This window comes from Phasianus colchicus, chromosome 3, assembly GCF_987193195.1.
Source record: "Phasianus colchicus chromosome 3, bPhaCol1.hap1.1, whole genome shotgun sequence".
In the NCBI taxonomy this organism is placed as follows: Eukaryota; Metazoa; Chordata; class Aves; order Galliformes; family Phasianidae; genus Phasianus; species Phasianus colchicus.
In genome coordinates, this window is record NC_143438.1 from 86,589,434 (window position 1) to 86,615,412 (window position 25,979).

A 25,979-nucleotide genomic window follows, 5' to 3' on the forward strand; every position below is an offset into this window, starting at 1 on the left:
GGGCAGCCCTGGCCTCTGCCCACAGGGGCCCTGCAGACCTTGGCCAGCACTGGGGAATAGGGAACCAGCTGTGGTCATTAGTCAACTTCTAATTCATTGTCCCCTTACTTCTACATTATCTGGTTACAGATAACTGTGTGGGTGACAATTTTCTAATTAGTTTGAAATGTATTTATTTTTTTGTAACTTGCTAGCCATCTGTTTCTGCAGAAATATTAGAGTTTTATTTAACACCCACAGTATGGATTCAGTAGTGGATAGGTGAATGAGATCATCAGTCTGAACAAAATAACTAAGGTTCTGCACAACTCCTTATGATTTCATGACCTCTGTTCCATTTTTTGTAGGAGGCAATAGTTGATCAAACGCAGTGGGGAATAAGTCATATCCCCACTTCTTATTTTTATCTTCATATGTATTTACTATTACAGTGCACAGTGCTGAGTAAATATATGAAGGATCTGTGCAGTTCTCATATAAGATAAAATATTTGACTCTTTAGAGTTTTGTTTTGATGTGTATTTGATATACAATTCTTGCCTCGATCAGCAGACTGACAGTGAACAAGTGTTGTAATGAATATTGTAAAACCAATTGCATACACAGTATGGAAGGTAAATGTTATTCAGTAGTAACTTGAATGTTGTTTTGTCTTATTTCAACAGAACTGGCCCTCCGTCCTCTCCTACAGGAGGAGAGAAAGAGGAAAATCCTGCTTTGTTGGCTGAGAACTGTTTCAGAGAACTGTTAGGAAGAGCAACCTATGGAAATATGAATAATGCTGTCAGACCTGTTTTTGCGTAAGTTGGAAACTTGTGGAAGATCTTACTTAAGAGATTTTTTTTTATTTCATCCTTACCTTCAATTCTTTCCTTCTTTTCAGCATTTAGGATTTGGCTAAGTTATTAAAACTTCTTCAAAAATTACTTTTTTTTTTTTTTTTAAATTCACCTCCTCCTTGTCTCTCTCTTAACTTGAAACTAATTACATAAGGAGAAGTGCAAGTCCTATTTTGTTGTTCTTTAGAAGCATAGCATAATGGTTAGGATGGGTTGTTGCTACAGCTGTCCTTTCTCTTGAATGGGAAGCTGTTCAAGGTACTGATAATAGCTGCAGTCAGCGAAGAGATGAACCAAGTTATACAAAAGAGTACTGTGTTCAGACTTCTACCTTCTTGCAGTTTTCTTCCAAGACCCATTCTGATATTCTGTGAAGAATGTTTTTAACAGCTTAGATACCAGAGAATCGCAGATGGACAAATGTGTCTACACATTATTGCTGATATTAACTGTTAAGCATTTTTTCAGTTTTGTTCTTGGAATTGTTCCAGGCGTAGCCTGTGTTTTCTTTTTTGTTCATAATAAAAAAAAAAAGTAAGGAAACAGAAAACACAAATGTTGGTATAACATAGAACTGCATCTTTCACCTCTGTTAGTGTCTTCAAATTAGACATTCACTCTGGAAAATCTTCACAGGAAGCTGTAAGTACAGTAGTACATCTTGGTGATGAGGAGAGCTGCCTGCTCCTTGTAGATTTTCAAGATACCTACCTTTTAAGGAAATACCTACTTTTAGATGCTCTAATTCTTGCTACAGATTGTGATTTGATTCATACACTGAAAGACTTTTAAGCTACTGAAAGCCTTTTTCGAGTTACTACTATTAAGCACAAACAGGAATTCAAAAAGGAAACTGGGGAGATCATTTCCTTAATGAGGAAGCTTTTGCAACCAGTTGTTATTTGCCCAAAGGGATTAAATGTGAAGCACCATGCTACTAACCTACTGTGTGCATCCGTTGTGCAAATCTGATGCACAAATTGCCAGTTATCAGAATTTTAGCATGAATTTGCAATGTTGAATAGATTAGACAGATCCAGAGACATACAGAAATCCACTGAAAACAAGCATCTTCCCAAGTATAACAAGTTATACCCTATTCATTACATTAAATGCCATTCTTGTGACAAATTATCTGTGCAAGCATTTTGAGTAATGTCAAAAGAATGATGTTTGCTATTCACTCAGCAAGCATGATGTATGAGATTTTGTTGTGTATGCCTATACGAGTTTCAGATCTGCTTTCTAAACATCACTATCATCTTTTCATTTTAGACTATAAGGATTTCTTTCATTAGTTACTGTTAATGTGGATGAGTTCAGGGTCTGTCAGTGTCTCTTAATCCATAAATTAGTAATTTGCACCAGTGGTTCTGCTTTTGCTTTTAATTTGAGAAACCTAGTAGTGCACATTTATTACATGCTTCCGATCTTAATTGAAGACGGTTTATGACTTTTGTTACTCCAGTGTTAAAATGCTTTGAAATCTTACTTGGATGTTCTGTATTCAAAGAACTGTGATGGATGGGGAAGGAAATGAAACAGGACTTGACATGATTTTAACAAAATGAAATGTACTGTGCTGAAAATATAGTTTACTGTGTTTTACAAAATCATAAAACTGCATTGAATATACTGCCTGCATTATGGCAAGTAAAATATATTACCCATCTGAATATAATATGTGGGTTTTTTTAGAAGGAAAATTCTTGCCCAACAAATATGTTGTCCATTCAGCTATTACATAAACATTAACTTAGGCTGTCATCTTCCCGCTCACCAATAGACTGGAAGGTAACCTAGAGCACAAGAGCATTGATTTGAGCCAGCTGGTTTAATGAACCTTGAAATAGACCTGTGCTCTTCTGGATCACTAGCTTGGTAGAAGTTGGCCAATGAATTAATTGAAACTTCCAGATTCTGTATAAAATAAGTTGAAGCATCCTGTCAGTTCTCTTGTGTTCTGAGTGCTGACTATTTTCATTTGTATGCTTTCACATTTGCTATTCTTTAAGTATCTTTAAGTATCTTTAGGCATCTTTAAGTATCACTATGTTCTTTGGGAAAGTTCAAACCAAAAGTGATGCTGTAACTAAGATATGTATTTAGAAACATTGCTTAAATTGAACTTTTCTAAGAAAGTTGTTGTTTGTTTAAGAACAATCTCTGTCCTTATCTCAACCCACGAACTTTGTATTTTCACCCCCTGTGCTTTTGAAGAAGGGGAGTGAGAGAGCTGATATGTGATGCTTAGCTGCCTGTTAGCATTAAACCACTACAATCGTGTGGAATATCATGATTTCAAATCCTTTATTTCTTATTCACAGGCATTTAGACCATCATAAGCTATGGGATCCCAATGAATTTGCTGTTTCTTGCTTCAAAATCATCATGTATTCTATACAGGTAGGTATTTTCAAGGTTTGTTTTCCTTACATACACGTGCTGAGCACACAAAACAGTTAAATGCTTACTTCACCATTATAATACTAGACAGTAGATTATGTCAGTAAATCTAGAAAGTCCATTTCTGCAATTCCTTAATCTTAAACTTTTTAAGCAATGACCTAATTTTCTTCATGATAAGAGGTTACTTGAGATGTATTTTCAATGAATGAGAACTTGCTGAAGAAGAAGGTTTTTATGGGGTTCTCAAATGGTTGATTGCTCAGCGGGCTACAGATCAAGGAACAGGATAGCTGTACTGCTCTGATACTGTGCTTGATAAAGAAATCTCTCAGGTTAGTTAGATCTCCATGCAAATGCAGCTGTACTGATTTTGCAACCCAAGAAACAAACTTCTGACGAAGTAGTGCTGCATTTATTTATTTTCAAATGGACAACTTCTCGTTTGTTGCCAAGTGACCAAAGTCTGTTTCTTGGATATGACAACCAAAAGTTAAAGTTAGAAAATTCCAACTTTGTAGAATAATGCTGACTATTCTCAGTGTTTTTATCAATTATGCTTTTCTGTAAGACCAGCTGAAATCCTTGAACTGCAATTAGCTGGTTTAAGTACCATATCATACATACAGTCATAGAACCACCAGTGTTGGAAAAGACCTATAAAATCATCCAGTCCAACTGTCCAGCAATCGCCAATAGTTCTCACTAAACCATGTCCCTCAACACAACATCTAAATGTTCCTTGAACACCTCCAGGTTTGGTGACTCCACCACCTCCCTGGCAGCCCATTCCAGTGCCTGAACAGTCTTTCAGAGCAGTAGTATTTCCTAACATCTAGCCTGAATCTCCCCTGGCATGACTTGAGGCCATTTCATAGAATCATGGAATCACCAAGGGTGGAAAAGACCCACAGGATCACCCAGTCCAACCATCCACGTATCATCAATAGTTCTCACTAAACCATGTCACTCAACACAACATGCAAACGTTCCTTGAACACCTCTAGGGTCGGTGACTCCACCACCTCCCTGTGCAGCACATTTTCTCTCGTCCTGTTCTTGTAGATGTTCCAAAGTATTTTGAAACTGTGAACTTCTGTGTACTGAGTTGGGTGGACCCGTTGGTTTCATCTGTCATAGTTATTTAAAATCCATATTTACTCATGAATTGATTGTAATTAAAAAATGAAAAAATAAGAATGTTGTAAAATGGGAACTTAATTGTGACTATAACTGGGTGGTATATAAATATATTCTTATTAAAGTCACAGGTGAAGCTGATATTTCCTTTTTTTTACTAGGCACAATATTCTCATCATGTAATACAAGAAATTCTTGGACACCTTGATGCCTGCAAAAAAGATTCACCACGAGTTCGCGCTGGCATTATTCAGGTTCTTTTGGAAGCAGTTGCAATAGCAGCTAAAGGATCAATAGGTAAGTTTTACTAAAGTAATGGCATCAGGTCAGAGGATAGATATGAGAGATGGTGTTTTGTTTTTCCTTCATATTCAGAACTGAAGGAAAGGATTTATTTTAAGGCAGCTTTGTGTAAGTGTGTATGTGTATATATGTATACATACATTTTATCTCCTACTCCTTTACGATTAATCAAATATACTTACTTTGTCATTTGACGATTTATAAATGTGTCATCTTTTGCTTAAAAAACCTTAGGTTTATTTGTATGGCCTTGTGAAAGATAGGAATTTCTTATTGATTAGAAATCGTGAAGTCTGGGAGAACTGTGTGACTACAAAAAGTCAAGAGAACTGTTGCTTTGTAATACAGCTGCTGTGAGAGGACTAGTAAGTAATATAGGAGTCGAGAGTAGAGTGATCTTTCGGAAATTTACCTTACTAGCTTTGAAGCTGCTGAAATAGGGTGGATTATGTAATGTAAGGTAGTGTATTTCCCTAAAATAAGAGTTGTTTTTAAGTTGTACAGGCACACATATATGTGCACACTTAATCTACCATTCTTTTTCTTGGCATTGATGTTCTTGTTGAAACATTACTGCTTTGCATCATGAGTTTGTGTCTGAGCCTATCTGTTTATGTAAGACTGTTGTTTATATAAGACTGATTTAGCTGCAAGAGTAGACTGTGAAACCTTTTATCATATTGTGAAAATGCCTCATTATTTGATCCAATGCATGGAACTGGATTTTAATAGCAGGATTTGGAAAAACTGAAATTCAGGGACAAGTGCTTGCAGTTTAACCTGTTACTGACTGGATTTCAGCAACCACTCATATTTTTTTTATATAAAACTCGTGTGGAAGGTAGACTCTGTCCAACAGTTAAGCACCTCCTCAGCCACTTCTTCACTTTTCTCCAAGGACATGGAGAAAATAGAAGGCAGGTGAGAAGTCCAATGAATCAAGATAAAAACTGTTTCTTCAGTAAAGCAAAAACTACAAGCACAAAGAAAATGGTTTTATTAATTACTTCCCATCTGCAGGGAGGTGTTTACCCACATTGTATTAGCAACACTTTGAGTTAAAAATCCAAAGCACAGCACCACCCAGACTGCTATGCAGGAGAGTTAACTCCATCCCAGCTGGACCCAGTACAGCGTGCTGGTGCATATTCATACCTGATTCCATTTTCTGATTCTAAATTTCCACAATATCAGGGTATAGGCATGCTGTGAAAGTTTATTTCTACATAGGCTGTCTACTTCAAACATTGAATTTTACTTGTTCTTTTCACCTAAACCTGATTTCTTCTTAAAAGGATTGGAAAGGGCTAGTTTTCCTTTCCTTAAGGTATCTTTCCCTTGACAAGTTCTGTCATTTCTGTGTTGTTTCCAGGTCCAACAGTTCTGGAGGTTTTTAACACCTTATTGAAGCACTTGCGTATCAGTGTTGACTTTGAGTTGGGTGATAGGCGCAGCTCAGCAGGAAGTGCAACGTTCAGCACAAGTTCCAAGGAGAGTGATGAGAGAATTGTCCAGAATGCTATTATTCAAACAATTGGTGAGTAATTACAGTAGCAAAGACTCAGTTAGAATCCCTCTCCCAACCCTTTTCTCAATGAAATGGTACAAAAACAGAGCTTGAATTGAAAAAGAATAATGGTGAGTAGTATTTCTACGATACTCCTGTCTAAATCACAGGCTTAGTTTGCACATCTGGCTTCTGAAAGACTGTTCTTTTAATTGTTGACTGAGCAGATATCCAGTAAGCACAATGAAAATTAAAATGCTTGTGAACTTGCAATAAGTCTATTGGTTTTGTATATTCCTTGAAACATAGACATCATTCCATACCTTTGATACAGCATCATTGTTAGTAATTTCATGAAAATAATATAGGAAGCTGTGTACAGTAATGTGTTTTCAAAGGTATCACTTGAAAACTCATAGAAACCAGCATTTAAACGTAGCAGCAACAGTGACACCCAGTGGCCAGTTGTAGTACCATAATTTAACTATAGCACCTTTGTGAAAGACTCCTTATGGTAGAATGGCTTAGACTGGAGGCGACCTTAAAGATCCTCTAGTTTGTACTCCCCTTCCCAATCACTATATCACGCTGTTCAGGATCTCATCCAGCTTGGTCTTGAATGCCTCCAGAGATGGGGCATCCACAACCTCCCTGGGCAACCTCTTCCAGCGCCTCCACCAGTGGCTCTAGACATAGAGCCATTGACAACAACCTTCTGGCTACAGCCATCCAATCCAACCAATTTTTCATCTACCTAATAACAGAACTTTTAAATCCATATATCTCCAGTGTTTAGATAAGAATAAGGTGTGGGACCATGTCAGATGCCTAAAATAGATTAGGTTGGAAATCTATTTATATGCAATCTTTTGGATTGGAAATCTTTTATATGCAATACTTAAAATCATAGCAACTATTTCTGTAAATTATTTTATTATAGTAGCCAAACTCTCTCCCCCATTTAATTTTTTTGATATTTTTCTCTGTATTGTAGTGATAAGCATATGCATATAAATTTACTGTATTAGACATGTATAAATACATAAATATATATATTGTGAATTTATGATGCTTCTTTACATTCACCTCTTTAAGTAGCTTTAGTTCTCCTTACTAGTCTGTGTTTTTGCTTATTCTGTGAAGCTTTCTGGAGCAATAGTTGATATGTAATAAACTATTTCTGACCATTAATTTCTGACAGTAAAACTTCACGTCTTTTTAATTCTATGAAAGTTACTTTCACATTACTGCACAGCAGTAATCTCTAAGCAAAGGAATAGTCATAAAATAGTTGTATACCTCTAAGATTTGTTAGTAAAGTAGTGACACATAAAGAGACAAAAACAGTGACACTATTCCAGAAGAAACACAGTTCCTCAATAATTACAAGTAAGAGATTTCACATATTTAACTTTCAATTTTATGTTTAAGAGGGTAAAATTAGAAAGTATTGGGGTTCAAAGAGAAAAGTTGTCATGAAGAGACTCAGTGTGCCATTAAGCAGAAATGAACTCATGAATGTCATGCCCTAAAACAAATCAGTTTATTTAAAAAGATATGTCCAAATAGAATAAACATTTTGTTTGTCTGTTTTGACCTTGCAAACATATTCCTAATAAGGTTGTAGGCTAATAAGGTTGTATTTCTCCTTCCCTTTGTGCTTTCGTTGTGTTTTTATTTAGGATTTTTTGGAAGCAATCTACCAGATTACCAGAGATCAGAAATTATGATGTTCATTATGGGAAAAGTACCTGTTTTTGGAGCAACTTCACAGTCACTGGATACAAGTCACCTTGGGTTAGTACGAATTCCTACCCAAAGTCTCAGTAGGAGCTGTATTAAATGCTGTACAGAAAAAAGGCATAACATCAACAGCATGAACTCAGTTTCAAGTATATCACTAATAGAAAATATTAATTGGATTGCTCTGTGTTTCACAATAAAACATTTCTGCACTCCGTATCTCTACAGATATTTCTGAAACTAACTTCTTACTCGTCTGTTAATTACATAACTTCTAAAAGGTTTTTTCTGAGTGAGGGAAGTTGAACTATGACTGTTACTTAAAGTAGCAGTGTAATTTGCACAGTTTTTGCTTTTTTGCATTCTGTATAAGCTGTTTTCAAATTAATAAATTGCAGAAATTTGTTTTGTTTTAGATTTTGCTTTTTTTTTTAATTAAAAAATAGGAAAAATCTATAAGTGGGCAGGCTCCTGGTTAAACCTATAATTAAATGACTGCCATGCTATTAATACTTTTTTTTTAGTCATAATGTTTAAAGGCTGCTTTTGCTCAGTATGAGGAAGGTAACTGAAATGGTTGCTCCTATTCTTTCAAAGCATGCAAGGATACTTTCAAACCACTTACCCCTTGCTCGTTTTTTCCTCCTCCTCAACAGTTTGGATAGGAAGTTGCAGTTGTTCTCTTGACTTCTTGGTGGATTTTTATACTGTGTCCCTGTGGCATGGGCAGTAGTGTCCTATAAAAGATAGAAATCTGAAATCTATTTGTTTCAGGCAACTTACACTTATTAAGAAGGCATTTGAAATATGGAGACATTTAGAGTTTTGTACTTGCATTGTTAGTTGCAGGAGGAGAGATGTTTGGTTTTAAACTTAACAATTTTCTTTGATGGGATTCTTTATAAATGTGGGACTGAGTAGTATGTTAGTATGATGTGTGTATGTCTACTGCAGGAAGGTTTGTGACTGCTGTTACAATCTTGAAATATTTTACTGAAAGTTTGGTCTCCGCTACACAAGACATTACAATAACTGCAGTGTATAGCTAATGTTACAGCCAGTGAAGGTGGAATTTTCCAATGTTATGTAGGGGCCAAGTTTTTACTTGTAAAGAGACTTGCTCTTTCCATTGGTGGACAAGGGATTTTGCACAGCAAGAAAGTAGATCTTCACTGAATGACTGCCTTTGAAAAGCAACATACTCCAACTACACTTTCATTTTGTAAGATCTTGCAAGCAAAACACAATGTGGCTATGTACTGTTAGGTATTTAACTTCTTTTAGCACCAACAGGTGGAAGAGCAGAAGAGATGAAGAACAGGCTAAGTAATGTTATTTGTGGCTTGCTGTGATCTGAAAAATATGTGAATTCTTTGAGTTTCTCTTGAGGATTTTGCAGATTACTTTTTTCAGTGTCTAAGTTTTAGAGGAAAATTGTTCTGGTTTGGTAATGGCCTCAATTACATTTCAATTCAGAAGTCATTCAGAGCATCAATTCCTATGAAAATGAAGTCAAGCATACACCTGTTGAACATTTCATGTACAAGGAGATTTTAAAATGGAATGTGAAGATTTGCATCACATTTATCATTTACTGCTTTTTCAGTTGTATGTGCTTATTTCTTTAAACTTTGGTATACATGTCCTTTTCAACAACGCTTACTATCTCCAAATAAGGTGCAATTGCTCCTTGCTTGTGGTCATCCTGCATCCCTTCCAATACTGCAATATTCAGTTACTAAAAATAATGTTGCAGGTGATGTGTAATATTTTGAAGACATGCTAAGATATTAATTTTCCACTTTTTTCCAATCGTAGGGATTTGGGAACTAGAAGAATTCAAATCATGTTATTGAGGTCTTTACTTATGGTAAGCCTTCTTTATTTGGTATATTATAAGCATGCAATATCTTGTTTTATGTGTGCATTTATGCATAGAAATACTTCAATTAGTTTTATGCAATTTGATGTGTGTTTGTATTAAATAGATCTACTCAGTAAAATTGAGACATTTCCCCAACTTAGGTTCCAAGTAGATAAGTGAATATGCCTCCATCTCGTAGAGCACATTAGTGAATATCAGTTACAGTTAGATCTGCAGTTTCAAAAAGAAGAGAGAGTAGGTTGAGTTGATTGGTTTAGATATCAGTGGTAGCAACATCACAGTGAAATCACTTTCATCCATTGCATTAGGCTATAATTTGTAGAATTGCTAATAATATTTGAAGTGTGAGAATGGATGCAGATCTCCAAGGTGTTAGAGTCACAGGCACTGTTGTCTTTTCTTTCCTGGTGTATTTCAAGTTACCTGTATATAATTATTTGATCACAGTTATGTTTTTCAAATGTAAAGCTTCTACGAATTTTTCTGAAAATTGTCAATGTCACCTTTGAAGTGTTTTATGAAGTACTAAGATAATATAAAACACTTCCTAGCTTAAAGAGACAACTTACTTGTAGTTGCAAAGCACGTTTCTGCAGCTATTATTGATGCAATTACAGGATTTCAGCTGCTAGTTCTTTTTGCATCATCAGCGATGAACAGCATACATCAGTGTTTTTATTTAATTCGTGTAGAGCTAAGCAGTGCTAAATTCTGACCCTGGTGTTAGGCAGAATTATCTTAGAGATTTAGTTCTTTTAACTTATTTTTCAAAAAGTCAGTCTGAGGAACTACATTTAGAATGTAATTATCAGTACCTCCCCAAATGCTGGTTTTGACTAATACTGGCACTCTGTATCTTGGGAATGATGTTAAAATGTATTATGCTGCTTGCAAAAAAACTCATAAATACCAGTAATATAACAAAATAATTTGCTTACACAGCCTTATTTTGTCTTCGTAATATAAATGCCACAATTATCTTGGTTTATTCAGTAAAAACAAGGTACGTCATGCTAGTAAGATTCAGAAGTAGGTAGTATAAGAGGCTTTTGCTTGTAGAATCTTGGCTTCTGCAGAAGCTGAAAACTGTTTAATGACTAAAATAGGTGAAATACATGAAGAACAATTTCATTGCTAAAGCAGAAGAATGCCTTCCTGGAAAAGGAGTTTCTATGCCTGCATTGCTGTGAAATTTGTGTTGTTAGGCAAATCGCTTAAAATGCTGTTTGCAGATCAGAATAGGAAATCCTAGATTCTGGCTTGCAGAAGAGCTGAACAGTCACTGTTGCAATTACAAATAAGACAAGAAAGAACTTCATGGGGTCATCTTGCAGGCTGTCTTTATTTAAGATAGAATGTGCTCTGCCTAAGCTATTCCTGACAATATTTATCTCCCTTGTCTTTAACAACGTCCATTCACGTTGGTGTGGAACGTAGGCAGTTGTTTGGGTTGTCACATAGCCTATAGGTTGGCTATGGGAGATCCAGATTTTGCATATAGAAGGTATTGAATACTTTCAATGTCGAATTCTGTTTCAAATATTCTTATAGGATACAAAAATTAAATCCCATCACTGCACAGAGATATGGAAGTGAATGTTTTGATACTTACTGAATTACTCAGACATTGATAAATATTGTAAAAAAATGTAGGAAGGAATTTGTGTTCAGAGCAAAGCTTTTACTTAGGTATATATATGTTGTGAACTGCACACGTCTTAAGTAACTAGAAGTTACTGAAATCTTGCCTGTGATGTGTTCTGAACTGAGCACAGTGTAATCATATGTTCAGTAGGAAAGAGTACTTTATAACTTACTAACATGAATGAACACAGGCAGAAAAAGTTGTGTAGGCAATTCGAAACTGTCACTACATTATGTTCACTTTTATTCACAGTATTGCTGTCTGTAAAATTAGTAATTTCCCATTTTAAAAAAGATTGATTAGATTCTTTTCTGTGGCATTGACAATGTCTTCATGCTCCTTTGCAAACCAAATTCCTACCTACTTACTATGTGATAGGAATAGCGCTTGCCTACGAATAAAAACTGTGCTGCTATAGAATAAAAATAATGAAGATAAAATTATCATGCAAAGTCTTAAACATATGATTGCTTTTAATGATACAGCTTTTGATTAGTTTGTACCCCTCATTCTCTCAACAGCTTATGCTTTGCAGTTTCTGAATCTTGTTTTAGTTTAAGATGTGCGTGCATCTTTCACATGTGCTCTCTTCACTCTTTTGTTTTTCCCTTCACATGACTATACCAGCTACCATATATGAGCATCTCACAGCTTGAAATGGATAAGTCTCTGCTAAAATTCTTACTTTCTTCATTTTGTCCAATGCAACTTCTCACTAGATGGTTATTTTTTATAAATTTAATAATAGTACCTGTATTTTTCCTTTTGTAAGTGTTGGTAGAGTTGGGAAATACTACTTTAAAACAGATTAGAGCGTTCATTTACACATTACTATTAAAATCCTTTGAAATACATAGTGATGCTAGGAACTTTCAAAACTGATACCATACTTCCAACTGAATCCACTTTTCAGAGGTCAGGCAAACCCTGCTGAAACATTAGTGACAGCTGTTAGTTATTCTCACAGTGCACATTAATGTTCAACTGTGAACAGGTGACTTCAGGATACAAAGCAATGACGATAACTAATGCGCTTCCTGCCCCATTTCTGGACCCATTACTGTCACCTTCACTTATGGAGGACTCCGAGCTAAGGCAGCTGGTCTTGGAAATACTGCATAATCTCATTGATCGGCATGACAACAGAGCAAAACTCAGAGGGATACGGTAATTCTTTATGTTTTCCTTGGCCTAATTTCAATTCTAGTTTAGTATCTGAATGATGAGCATTGCTTGTTTTAAATATTTTTCCAAATATTAAATGCTAACGTATTGTTTTGATAAGTGTCCACTGCTCTGTATCGTTTATTGATGGAAGGAGTTTAACAGGTGGGACTCAGTGCATGATACATTAAATGACCATTCCAGTATCTTTAGTTTTAACTGATTTTGTAACTGTTTACCTCCTTTTGGGGTACAGAATTTGGTATTTTATATAGAGGTAACAAAATCTATGGTATTTATAATTGTGTTTGTAGTTCAGCTTCTTCAACTGAAATTTGAACTTGTTGGCCTAAAATGGAAATTGCTTCCAAATGTGTTTGAATAGTTCATATATGTTTTGCTGTCTTCCCCTTTCAACTTTTTTGTGAAGCATTATCTTGGTTTCCTTTGTAGAATAATACCAGATGTTTCTGATTTAAAGATAAAACGAGACAAAATTTCAAGGCAAGACGTGAGCTTCATGAAAAAGGTAATAGAATGAAAAAGTTAACTTTTCCATCTGTAGTAAAATAACTGAACCAGTATCTTTCAGTATCCAGATCAGTGATTTTAATTTACATGACAGTGTCTTCAGTGTTCAGTGTTGTAGGTACTTGGGAGATGGTTCCATGGAATAAAATTTTCATTTAACTCTTAGGTGAAGATCCTTGCATATGTGAAATTAGACAAGTATATATCTAAACCTTCTGAAATCATTTCAACTCTTTGAAAGGGCAGGACAAGGGAAAATGGTTTTCAGTTGAAGGAGGGAAGATTTAGGTTGGATGTCAGGGGGAAGTTGTTTACTGTGAGAGTGGTGAGGTGCTGGAGCAGGATGCCCAGAGCGGTTGTGGATGTCCCGTCCCTGGGGCTGGTCTAGTGTTAAATGTGGAGGCTGGTGGCCCTGCCTCCTGGGGGAGGGCTGGAACTTGATGATCCTTGGGGTCCCTTCCAACCCAAGCCATTCCATGATTCTGTGATTCTGTGATTTCTCTATAGTTAAAAAGATCCCTTGTGCAGCATTTCATTTATCCTCAATGTGATTGTTTTGTACTGATCCTAAATTTTTAGTAAAAAGCTAGATATTGAGATATGTGTGTTGAGATGTAAACTCAACAATTGTAGTTTTTCCTTTATATGATTTCATTATGTTTTCAGATTTCTTTAATTAAAAAAAAAATATTTAGAAGCCTTGGTACAATGTCTTTTGTCTTATGTCTAAAGTTAACTTTGAAGAAATATTGAACCTCCTTACAAGATACATTTTTACAGCATGTTTACTTCTGAGTGATCTGGGTTCTTAAGACAGACTGGTTTTTAGATGATGCTTATGTGTGTTGAATTCACCTCTTTACTCAAATCTCCCTACTTTCCACATGGAAAGAATGTGTACAATTATTCGTGTGCTCTGTTATTACGGACTATAGCTTATCTGTGTGAGCTTATTTATAAATTCAGCAACAGAACAAAGGGCAGTGGACAGAAACTGAAACACAGAAAGTTCCATACTAGCACAAGGAAGAACTTAACTGTTGGATTGACAGAGCACTAGGACAGACTTCCCAGAGTTTGTGGAGTCTCCTTTTCTGGAGATATTCAAGACCCATCTGAATGCCTACCTGTGCAACTTACTGTATGGAACGTGCTTTATACTTTAGCAGAGGAATTGGACTTGATAATCTCTAGAGGTCTCTTCCAACCCCTACAGTTGTGTGATATTTGCAAACAAAAACACAACTTCCTGAAGTGAGTGGAAACGATCGGTAGAAATGTTTATCGCTGTCAGCTGTCTAAGAGAATACATTCATGTTTCACAGCTAACCTATGTTGCCTTGTTTTTGATTCCTTTTAACTGAATTAGAAGATGCACTTATTTTACTAGAAAGAAATCTTTTATTGTCAAATGAAGTTTTTGATGTTGAGTGTTAGTTAACGTTCTCTAAAAGTCTGTTACCTTCTGAATGACCATGTGGAGATCCTAAGGGAATTGTGTATAACACTTAGGAATTTCAGTACTTAAAATTAGGTGGAATTAATCTAGACATGGACACCAAATTATTTTCATCTCTGTCCACCTTCTCAAAGCCAGGAGACTTTTTTTTTCCTCCTGCCATTTAAGAATGCTGGTGATAGCCATCCTCATAATGAGGGAACTGTTGAACTTAGGGCATTTTTGTAATCTTTTAGAAATACTCTGTATGTACTATAAAATCCACAAAATGAATTTGTTGTCATATAATGCATTTCTTTACTGTGAAGTGAATTATTTCATTACTTCTATTTTCCAAATATACCATATCCATGATAGAGCCAACCTTTGTTGTGCTTATTTCATAATAGCTCTTATGTTCTGATAATAGCTCTGTTTTTTTCCTTTTTGAATTGAACACGTACCACTGTTAGACCTTTATATTTGAGAACCTATAAATTCGATTTTAGCAGTATAAAAAAGACTTTGAAAATCTTCAGTATTCAAGTGAATACTTGAAGAGCATATATTAAAAATCAATTGCCCTCCTACTTCTGAAGCTGAACTAGTACTTTGAGAGATGGTGAAAATTATGTATGTCACCTGTTATAAACCTGTATCCTCTACAGATTAAGAATACTGGTGTGGTACTTAGTAGTGTCTTGTATATAAAGCCTGCTTCTTTATCTTCGTGTCTGTATTTGTTTGTGTGTGTGTGTTTGTGTGTTGAAATAACTGTTTTATTACCAAAATTTGGTTAAGTACAGCATTAGGAGGACACTAAAATTGCTTTTGAATTTGAGGGTCTTTCATTAGATAACCTATGTTCTTCACTAGATCTCCATATGTGCAGTGGTATGTAAGCCTTGTCCATCTTCTAACTGCCTCCTAGAAAAAAAATGTTATTTCTTTGCTACTCAGGAAGACTTTCTTAATGCGCAAATTTGATGTCTACACAAGAGATAATCCTTGAAGCTCCTCAATTACATGAATGTTTCAACATCTAATTTTTATTTTCTCCTTTTCATAAATGGGCAATATCTTACTGAATACTGAATACTTCAGTATGAAATTTATGTCAGTGTCTGACAGTGCAATATTCATGTGCAGTTTAGAATGAAGCCATTATCTTTGTAGTAGATCTTCATGTACTTCCTAGTGATCTTCATGTACTTGTTTGTGTATGTGTGTATATTTTGAGATATCCTTTTTCTAATTTTTTATTTTTTGCTAAATCTCCATCCAAATTGATCTAAAAATCAGAGTTAAACTTTGAGTCAGGAATTGGGCTACAGTACATTTACCCTTTCTAACCTAAATTATTCTGGAATTTTAATACTCATTTTTTTTCTTTCTTATCTTTTGCAGCACGGTCAGCAGTTATACAGACACATCTACTTAGGCTGTAAAGAAGAAGACAATGTCCAAAAGAACTTTGAGCTGCTCTATACATCTCTAGCTCTTATTACAATTGAATTAGCTAATGAAGAAGTGGTTATTGATCTTATTCGATTAGCTATTGCTCTTCAGGTATGAGTCTGAATCAGTGTTGAGTTCATTGGTTAATAGTTCATATTTGTGAAGTCAGATGTGAATACTTTTGTTTGTATATTGATATTTAAATTGGAAATCAAGTAATTCAGTCCTTTAAGCTAATATACTCAATGTATAAACAGTTGAAGCTTCAGCTGATCTGATTTGTTTAAAAACTTCTACAACGTGTTCTCCTTATCCAATTGAGCAGATGCATGCGTCTATTGAAACATTCCCTAAAATGACCAGTAGTTTAACAAATTGATAAGTTATGTTTGCAAGCTCTGATCTTGCTTCAGTGTTCCATGTTAAATTTTTTGAGAGTCCTTGCCCTGGAATAAAGCCTTTGGTTGACTGCTTGATCTTTTGTCAAATCAGGTTATTTAATCTTACTATGCTAAAATTACATCAGTCTTGAGAAGCTTTATTCTTTAACATTTCTCTTATGTTATTCAGTCTTCAGTGAAACTGAATCTTAGTGACTTCATCTGTGCTATAATTAGAGCATTCAAAAAAAAAAAAAAAAAAAAAATTGCTAGTATGTGCCAAGAAAATTTTTACAAGATTTTGTACTGTGTTCTCAGTTCACTGTCTGTGACTAGCCTTGTTTTCTTATGTGTGTCCACATTCTGAAACTTCTGAAATGCAGAGTGCAGCCTTAATTTTAAAATTTATCACTGAACCATATCCTCACTTGATGAAAATCTTGTTAGGAGTTTTACTAGAGAAGAAATAATACAATCTAAAAAATAATAGCAATGCTAATAAGCATTAGGTAATTCCCTTTATGATATTGTATCTGTGACTCAGAAGAGTAATTTTTAAAGTACTGTTCATAATTTTCCTGATCCACAAGTGGAAATTGTTAAGGCAGAAAGGCTACTAGCTACTACCTTATAGACTCTTTTTGAGAAAGTTGAGTTGATTTAATTTTCAGAGGAGTTGCATCCTACAAACTCTTCTGTTTCAGAATAATGTTTACCTAACTCGGAGTGAGCTGAAAGACTAGGGTAAGGGGAAAGATATTAAATTCCACGTCATATCACATAGTAATGTTAGCTGATGTATGATAATTACTACTACTGCTGACTTCTGGATGTTTGAGACAACGTGTCAACTTTGGAGAATATAATTGCTGTCCTTTATATTTCAGGATGTTGCCATCATCAATGAGGATAATCTACCAATGTTCAATCGTTGTGGTGTCATGGCATTGGTTGCAGCGTATCTAAACTTTCTGAGTCAGATGATTGCAGTCCCTGCCTTCTGTCAGCATGTCAGCAAGGTAATTAAGTAATCAATCATTTGGTATAGTATACATAATGAGTAAATAAATTATTTTAAGTAATTGCTTGCATTCTTGACTTCTTGTATTTATGTCTGCCATTGTTGTTTCTTGTCTCTATCTCCTTGTTATCATCTGCTTTGTTTGCTGGCTCTTATGCAAAAAATTATTCTCTCCTATACTAGTTTTATTTTGTGCGTGTTACCATAGATAAAGGTCTAAATCATGTCTGATGTAAGACTTCATAGCCTTACTGGCTTTGATAAACAGTTTTGACATAAGCAAGACCATGAAAACCAGAATTTTTATTTAAAAGAGTGGGCGCCACGGTATCTTTCTCTGGCTAAAAGAAACTGTGAAGGGCTTGTTTTTTATGAGATACATATTAATGAAGGACTGACAATCTGCTAGAGTATATTTCTTTAAGGCATTCTAGTCATTGAGTGCAATAGGTATTGAAAATACTCCATGCTGTTTGCCTTTTCTTTTTTCAGGTCATTGAAACTAGAAGTCTGGAAGCATCATATTTTCTGCCAGAAACCATTTTCAAGGACAAATGCAAGTAAGTAGATATAGAATAGTAATTGATGAACAGTATAATTTCTCTTTTACTGCTGCACATCATTGAAGTGTCTTGTGAATGTAAACAGTAAGAGGTTAAGTAGTGTACTGGGTAGACAGAAGAAAACCAAGCATTAGAGGGCTATATAAAAGGAATTGGATTTTTTGACACTTTTTAAATTGTAGTCAGATATACTTTTGTCTGCGTAATATGGTGTAAGGGTCAACACAGCAAAATGCATTTCCAGAATCACAGAATGGGTAAAGTTGGAAGGGATCTCTGCAGATCATCTAGTCCCATTCAGGCAGTACCAGCTACTGAACTCTGCCGAAGACCACCTCCAAGTTTGATTTTATCCTTGCTTGGAGATACTCAACCTCTCTGGGTAGCCTGTGTCCATGCTTGGTCACTCTCACGGTAAATAAATGTTCGTTCTGTGTTTCAGTTTATGCCCATTGCCTCTTTTCCTTGCACTGGGTACCACTGAAAAGAGTCTGGCTCTGCTGTCTTTGCACCCTCCCTTCAGTTATTCATACACTTTCCTCCCTGTGCCTTTTCCAGGCTGAAGAGTTTCGGCTCTCTCCACTGTTTCTCATAGGAGGGGAGCTCCAGTCAGTGGAATAATGATCTTAAACAAAAAGAGGGGAGATTTAGACTAGATATTAGGTGGATATGTTTTACTGGAAGGCTGGTGAGGCACTGGAACAGGTTGCTGCCCAAAGAAGTCATGAATTCCCCATCCCTGCAAATTCACGGCACGTTGAATGGGGCCCTGGGCAATTTGATTTAAGGAGGCTAGAACTGGATGGTCTTTGAAGTCCCTTCTAACCCAAGCTATTTGATGATTCTTGTTGTTGCTGTTGTTTTTCCTCCAAAGCTCTCCAGTCTCTTTTTTACTGGGGAACCCAGCACTGGACATGGTACTCCAGGTGTGGCTCTTAGTCGAGGGGAAGTATCACCTCCTGCAACCTTTTGGCATTGCTATAGCCTCTTATTGCAACCCAGGATACCATTTGCCTTCTTTGTGGCAGAGGGCACGTTGCTGACAAATGATAAATAATCTCCATTTATTTACTGAGGTTTCTATATTTACCAGAGGCCATACTCTCTCGAGATGTTGAGGAGTAGTTGAGAAATGTATTTCAGATAACCCAGAAGTGTTAAGTAATTTAAAATATTGCAGAGTTGTATTTTGTACTTACTCCAGAGATTATGTCAATTCATATATAACTGATTACGTTTTCTTTCTATCACATCATCACTATTGGCCGTTTTTTGGTTGCTTGCCTACAGTGTAATAGTTTACTCGATTACCCAATCTTTATTAGATAACAGAGATAATAACTAGGTGTATAGCTTGATAATAACTTCAAATGTATATTTTAACAGCCTCCCAAAATCATTAGAGAAGCATGAAAAAAATTTATTTTTCTTGACAAACAAGATTGCAGAATCATTAGGCGGCAGTGGATACAGTGTGGAAAGATTGTCCGTTCCATATGTACCCCAGGTAACAGGTAAGTTGTAAAATTGCTAAGTACTGGTTATTGATAATGCTTTCTTAAGGTGTTGTCTGTCAGCACATCCAATGAAATGTAGTGTGACTGTTTGACAACGAAGTTTAATCAGTACAATTTTTGAAGATTCTTTCTTTCTGATGAACAGCTCTGTTATTGCTGTGATGTTCTCACTTTTTGTCCTTTTCATGATTTTTTTCCTTAAATTCAGGAGGTGAGGCACAAAGTTCTTGAGCCTGCTTCACATCTTTATAAAGAATGAGCAGTTGTTAATTTAATAAACATTAATAAAAATGTTATGTTTGTCTCCATTGCTAACGTAGTGTCAGGAAATATGATTAAAACGAAGTATGCCCAAGGAAAATTGGTGGAAGTTCATACTACCTACCCATTATATATAAATATTGTGCTAATGACTATATAGTATGTGACATTCTTGGCTTTCTGTTCTTGATATTTTTCAACATCCTGTTAAGAAATGTACAGAAATTGTTTTAAGAGGGTGTTTTTTTTATTATTTTTTACTAACAATACATGGTCTTTTTTGCTTTATATAACTACTTGTTACTGTAATGGGACTGTGGGACTTATCAGTCTGAAGCATAAACTTTTTGCAAAATCAAAGTTCCTAGCAAGAAATTGTGATTCCTCTATATTGTACCTTACATTGAAAGTAAAGAGTACATACGGAGAGTGAATATCCTGTCTGTCACGCCTGCAGAATGGTTCAGTTGTGTTCAAAGACAATGACACACTTGATTAAACTTTTTGGATAGCTAGGGAGGGAATGAGAACGACTGTGGTCTTGCTGTGAGCAAACTGGATTTTTTTTTTTCCTAAAAAAGAGAAATGTTGCTTTATTTGATAGATCATTTCTCCTGGCATCCAAACAACAGTTAACATTATATTTTATTATCTGCAGAAAAGTTTGTAACAAATAATGACATGTTATGTTTTCAAATTTTTACTGTCTTTTGACTGAGAATGGAATGAGAAAGATAGATGGCCTGATGGGAAAATTGTGTTAAGCCTCTTCTATAACATGAGATGCATTTGTGTCTAAATGACTTTCCTAGAGTTTTCTTGGAACCTTCCTAAAATACATTCTTACACAGGAACAACAACGTTGACAGTTCTAACACCAACAAGGTTAAGTGAGCTCAGGTGGAAGAAACACCCGCTTAACAGCTTTTTGAGCAATGAGAAAAAGGTCATGCTTAGTGGTAAATTTTAATGATGTTATGTTTAATAACGTACAGAGATAAAATCCTCTCACTGCTTTTCTGTCAGTTTTTCTTATCAGTTCGAAATACATAACTTTTTGACTTTCTTATCAGTTTGAAAGACATACTCTCTTCTTTGTTTGGTGGGAGGGAAAGCCAGTGTTTAAATGCACGCTTAACTATTTTTCTCCATATGCGTATATATATTAATTAAGTTCTATTTTCACTAGGCAGAAAATATCACAAATGCAGACACAAGTCAAAAGGTAAAAATGAGTAGTAGGTCATCCTGCTCTCCTGCTAGCTGTGGTGTGCACTGATAGGATGTGCCCTGTCAAAAGAAAAAAATGCTTCTAGAAGGCTTTTAGACAAATAGGCCAGAAATTGCTTAGCATTTAGTGTGTCCTTCTGGGTTTTTTTGCTTATATCCTTCCTAGTATGCCTATGTGAAGCTGCAAGGTTTGCCTTTTGTGTTATTTTTCAATTTAGAACTCTAAATTATGGTAGCTGCCAATTTTCTTTCCCTTAACTTGTGGTAGGCCATAGGTGTCATTTTTGTGGTAGTGCCAATTACCTCTTTGAGTGAACTTAGTTGAAAGTTGAAAGAAAGTGTCAGCAGCTCACAGAATGATGAGGATTCTTTCTGTGATAGATTATTATAAAGCTGAGGGTATTTTCTAATGAAATACAAGGGTGAGTGAATGCGTTGCTAACTTAACCACTTTCATTCAGTTATTTATTTCAATTTGTAAGAAATTCTTTTTAATTCAATTTAATTTCTACTTGAACAATATCAAGTTAAATGGAGATTTCACCACATATTTTTATGCTTCAGTATTTTTAGTCTTTCCCAGTAGTATGTTGAATTGTAAACACAGGAGTTGAGCGTAGGGTAGATTCTGTTTTGTAAATGAGAAATAAAAAGTAAATTCTGTCTCTAGGTGCACAGTTTGTTTATATTCCTCATGCAGGCATTCTACTACACTTCTGCTGGGCATGTGGAAAGGGACTTAACACTTAACTAGGAAGATTTGTTTCATTCCTAGCATAATGCTGTCATTTTAGACAGCGGTCTGTGAGAAAATGAGATGTCTTAATCAGTTCAGTGAAAAGGATGATGGATAGGGATTTTAGCACTTTGTTTATCCTGAAAACTTGATTCCTGTAAACATTTTGTCCTTTTGTGTTCCTCTGCAAACATAAATGAATCTCCAGGTGAAGTCATTTTTTTTCCTCTCAAATTCTTACCAAATTAGTATCTATAAAGTTGAAATGTAGTCTATTTCTTGAACATCATACAACTGTAAATTACATCAAATTGCATCTTGAGGGAAACGTATTTTTTAGGCCAATTGCTTAGGATGCAACAGCACCTGCCCAGGGTGGTGGTAGAGTCAATAAATGCTTAGATAGGGCCCTGAGGACATGATTTAGTGAGCAAGGCAGGGGTGGGTTGATGTTTGGACTACATGATCTTAGAGGTCTTTTCCAAAGTTTGGTTCTGTGATCCTGTGTGGATCTCTCCAGTAACTGGGCTTAGACACTGTCCAGCCACCATTGGATCCTGCTTCCCAGTCTCCCCAGTAACTGGCATCTGGATGTGTGCCCCAGTGTCTAAAGGCCCAGTCCAGCTGCTGGTGCAGATCTCCTTTGTGCCCAACAACACACATACTGATTTCCACTAATCCCTAGGCTCCATAGTGTGTATAGCAGTTGGCCTGGACCTCTTGGTCCCTCTGGTAGGCAATTCCTCCAGATGCCTGTCCATCAAGACAAAGAGACATACTTGCATTTGCTTACGGAGGTCAATATTGAGCTGCCTGGCTTGATGTTCCCTTGTGGTTACGCACTGATGTTGTGTGCCCTCATTCCACTTGCTGTACTCAGACCTCGAAGTACACCTATACAAAGAGAAGAGTGTTGTTCAACCAGGAGGAGTTAGCAATGGAGTGGGAAGACAGAACAGATTGCGCTGATAAGGCTCAGTATGGCCAGATGTGCATGTGGAACAACATCCTGTATACATGAGATTGATGACCTTATCCCCTTTTTCCTCTGTTTTCTCATGCTTGTTCCTCCCCACACTATCTCAGTCCTCTTTCTCCCCGCCCTTGGTTCTTGCCATAGAAATCCCACAAAGTTTTGTGCAGTCCTAAGATCCTTTTCACCAGCATCTCACATTGTGCTTCATGTCCCAAGCAGTGACTTCCTACTTTGTCAATGACGTGACCTCAGAGCCCTTCCTTCACCCCTCTGGGTGAGTGTCACCTCTAGCCCAAGGGGTTCTTGGGGTCTGCTATTTTGTCCCTAGTATCTTTTATGTGTGGAGATTAATCTCACATCATTAAAACCTAACAGAAACATTGCAAATTATAAATTTTTTTGCCCACGTAATACCTTCATGTTAGAACAGAATGAACACTTGCTAGACAAAAATAGTTAGGCATCTGTAAAAGATGAATTCTATCCAAAATCATCACAAAAAAGGTGCACTCTGATGTTTGCATGTCAGTTACAAGAGAGGGCAGCAAGATGGCAGCCAAAATGTACCTCAGTCTTGCGTTTAACTGTCATGGTTTGAGATGCTTTCCTCTCTGTGTATGCAGATGTGTACCAGTTTAGCCATCAGGGATTAAAAATTAAGTCCTTCAGAATACTGCTTTACTTAATCAGTGCCTCTTAGAACCTGGCAAAGATAGCTAGAACTCAGGTGTGTTTCATTAAGCTTGTTCATTCACTGCCTCTTGTTCTTAAAATGACATTTCATTCATATAACTTTTCAGAAACTTGATTTATAAAAGCCAAGGACATTCAGCTCTGCTGGACTGAAATCTGATCATACTCAATATTTGCATTGCAGAAGTGTTTTGCACAGTGATTTAAACAAAGAACCAAAATAAGTTGCCATCTGGAGGGAGCATATTACTGCTATTCTCCTTATCCTCATCTTAGTATCAAGCACATGTAGGCGCTTCTGACTCTACAATGAAAATAAAAAGGGCCACTTCCCAATGTCATCATCTCAGCTGAAATCTAAAATGTGACATAGCAATTTGTGGTTTTGTAAATGATGTGCATGAAAGTCAGGTTATTCGTGTCTTCATTAGTCAGAGGTTCCTCGTGGCATGTCTTTAAATCTATATTTGTTTCTTCTTGTCTTACGTTAATGTGTCAAAAGTGAGAAATGATTACTTCATGTCAGGCTTCAGGAATGAAGTCAGAAAAGGGAAATCTATGTAATGATGGATCACTTGATCATAATCTTCCACGTTAATGAAATTATGTTCCTTTTAGTATCTGCGTAGTTGATCTGCAGTTGCTTTAAAAAATTATCAGAGTGACTTACTGAATGTTTCTAGAAATTAAAAAGCAGAGAATTTTTTTTTTTCACCAAATGAATTTTAGACTTGCTGAATATGATAATTGTAGCAACAAAAAGAAGGAAGGTTTGTTTTTCATTTCCATTGAGAAATGTTTATTGTCTCTGTTAGTGAGCCATCCTCCAATAAACCCTTTTCCATTTCAGAATACCTTAAAACCTTAACATTTAGTTTTCACAGCCAAGAAAAAAAGGCTTTTATTGGCTTTATAAGTGTCTCTGCAGCAGTATAGTGTATCATCGTGTGTTATGCTATTTATTATGCAGTTGAATAAGATCTCTTTTTTTACTGTTTTTGGTTTGTATTTGTTTTTAAGTTGTGGACTTTCAAGAGAAAATTCGCAGGATTTAGATTGGGAGGGAAAAGGTACAATTAAGAGGTTATTTTTCTTCCTGTTCTGACTGAATAATTAAACAGGAAACTGATCTTTTTTCACAGTAATGCAAATGATAAAGATGATGGTCTAGGGTTATTAAATAGCATATAGAAACAAAACTGCATCCGATGTGTAGAAACTTGATTATTTGTCTTTCAGTTGTTATGCATTGATTTAGAGTGTTTGTTTTGGGGTTTTTTTTCTAGATGAGGACAGACTCTCCAGGAGGAAAAGCATTGTGGACACAGTATCCATTCAGGTGGATATTCTACCTGGCAACAGCACAGAGGATAAGGTATGATAATGACAAGATATGTTAAGGAACCATATTTGATGCTGGAGGGAGGAACAACCTCCAAATTATGTTTTATCAGAAATTCTAAAGTTTGATAATTTTAGCGATGTTAAATGATTTGTTTTCTTTTTATTTATTTATTTACTTATTTTCACTGCAAGTACAGAAGCGTGTTGTCAAACATTCTGATGTTCTATGAAAATATCTCAGTGTCATAAAATTCTTTGAATTGGAAGGCACCTTTAAAGGTCATGTTGTCCAACTCCTCCACAATGACCAGGGACAGCTTCTTTTCGGATTACCTATTGTGTTCTTTTCTTCGTATACTGCTTTAATAAAGATATAGAAAAAAGATATAAGATGAGAAACAAGCAAAACATTCTGAAATTTAAGCAAGATTACTGCAATTATTAGAGCTGAGTGAAGTAACTTTTTGATATCATACAGATCGTTCATCTTAAATTATATTAAAATATTTATAAGAAAGGAGTGCTGCCTACTTACGCATAGTTTGGAATGGTAGTAATGTAGTATGAGCTGAGAAACTGTGTCATATTCAGCTGTGCACTGGTCTCTTGTCCAAGCATTTTCTCCTGATACTGCCACAGTGTTTTCACTCTAAGAAAGACTTTCTCATACAGGAGCATGTGTAAAGAAGCAAAACACAAAGATATGTAGGCTGGAACTCTCTGGATGTTTGTGCATCTTTGGTAATATCTTAGTCCCAAGCAATTACTAATGAATTAGAAAACAAGTGGATATTCATGTTGGTAAATGACCAAATTAACTACCAACTCTTATTTTAGCATCACATTGTTCAACTAATTTCAGGAAGCAGTTTTTGTTATTCTCAAGAGCAGCCTAAGAGTCATCTCTGAGATATCAGTATAGAAACACCACAGGCTATTCCTGGCCCAAAGAAGAGTTCTACCAAAATTCAAGTCCTTTTCCAAAGCTTTTTTTATTCACCAAAATTTTTCTCAGTCATTCTTGGGAAAGATTCTTGAAAACTTCAGCCTGAGTGATTATTTTAATCTGTTGTTTGTGAATAAAAACAGGGTAGTAATGAGAACAAAACTGGTCAGCTTTTGTTTTTCCAATATTTGTAGGCAAAGTTGGCAAGCATCAGTTCTGAACGTAGAAAAATAACACTAGCAATAGAGAATTA

The 25,979-nt window shown here is 35.8% G+C and overlaps 1 protein-coding gene across 8 annotated transcripts in view; it reads left to right on the plus strand.

Annotated features, from left to right (window-relative positions):
- The window catches only part of EFR3A (EFR3 homolog A), a 70,298-nt gene that overhangs the window by 37,934 nt on the left and 6,385 nt on the right, over positions 1–25,979 (plus strand). For all 8 annotated transcript variants that reach the window (XM_090138004.1, XM_090138005.1, XM_031591236.2 and 5 more), the window contains 13 exons: positions 666–800; positions 3,167–3,245; positions 4,547–4,682; positions 6,061–6,225; positions 7,878–7,992; positions 9,757–9,808; positions 12,463–12,635; positions 13,086–13,161; positions 16,009–16,170; positions 17,327–17,458; positions 17,953–18,020; positions 19,410–19,537; positions 24,723–24,811. In XM_090138004.1, the coding sequence (XP_089994130.1) occupies positions 666–800; positions 3,167–3,245; positions 4,547–4,682; positions 6,061–6,225; positions 7,878–7,992; positions 9,757–9,808; positions 12,463–12,635; positions 13,086–13,161; positions 16,009–16,170; positions 17,327–17,458; positions 17,953–18,020; positions 19,410–19,537; positions 24,723–24,811 (1,510 nt within the window). The remainder of the gene's footprint in view (positions 1–665; positions 801–3,166; positions 3,246–4,546; positions 4,683–6,060; positions 6,226–7,877; positions 7,993–9,756; positions 9,809–12,462; positions 12,636–13,085; positions 13,162–16,008; positions 16,171–17,326; positions 17,459–17,952; positions 18,021–19,409; positions 19,538–24,722; positions 24,812–25,979) is intronic.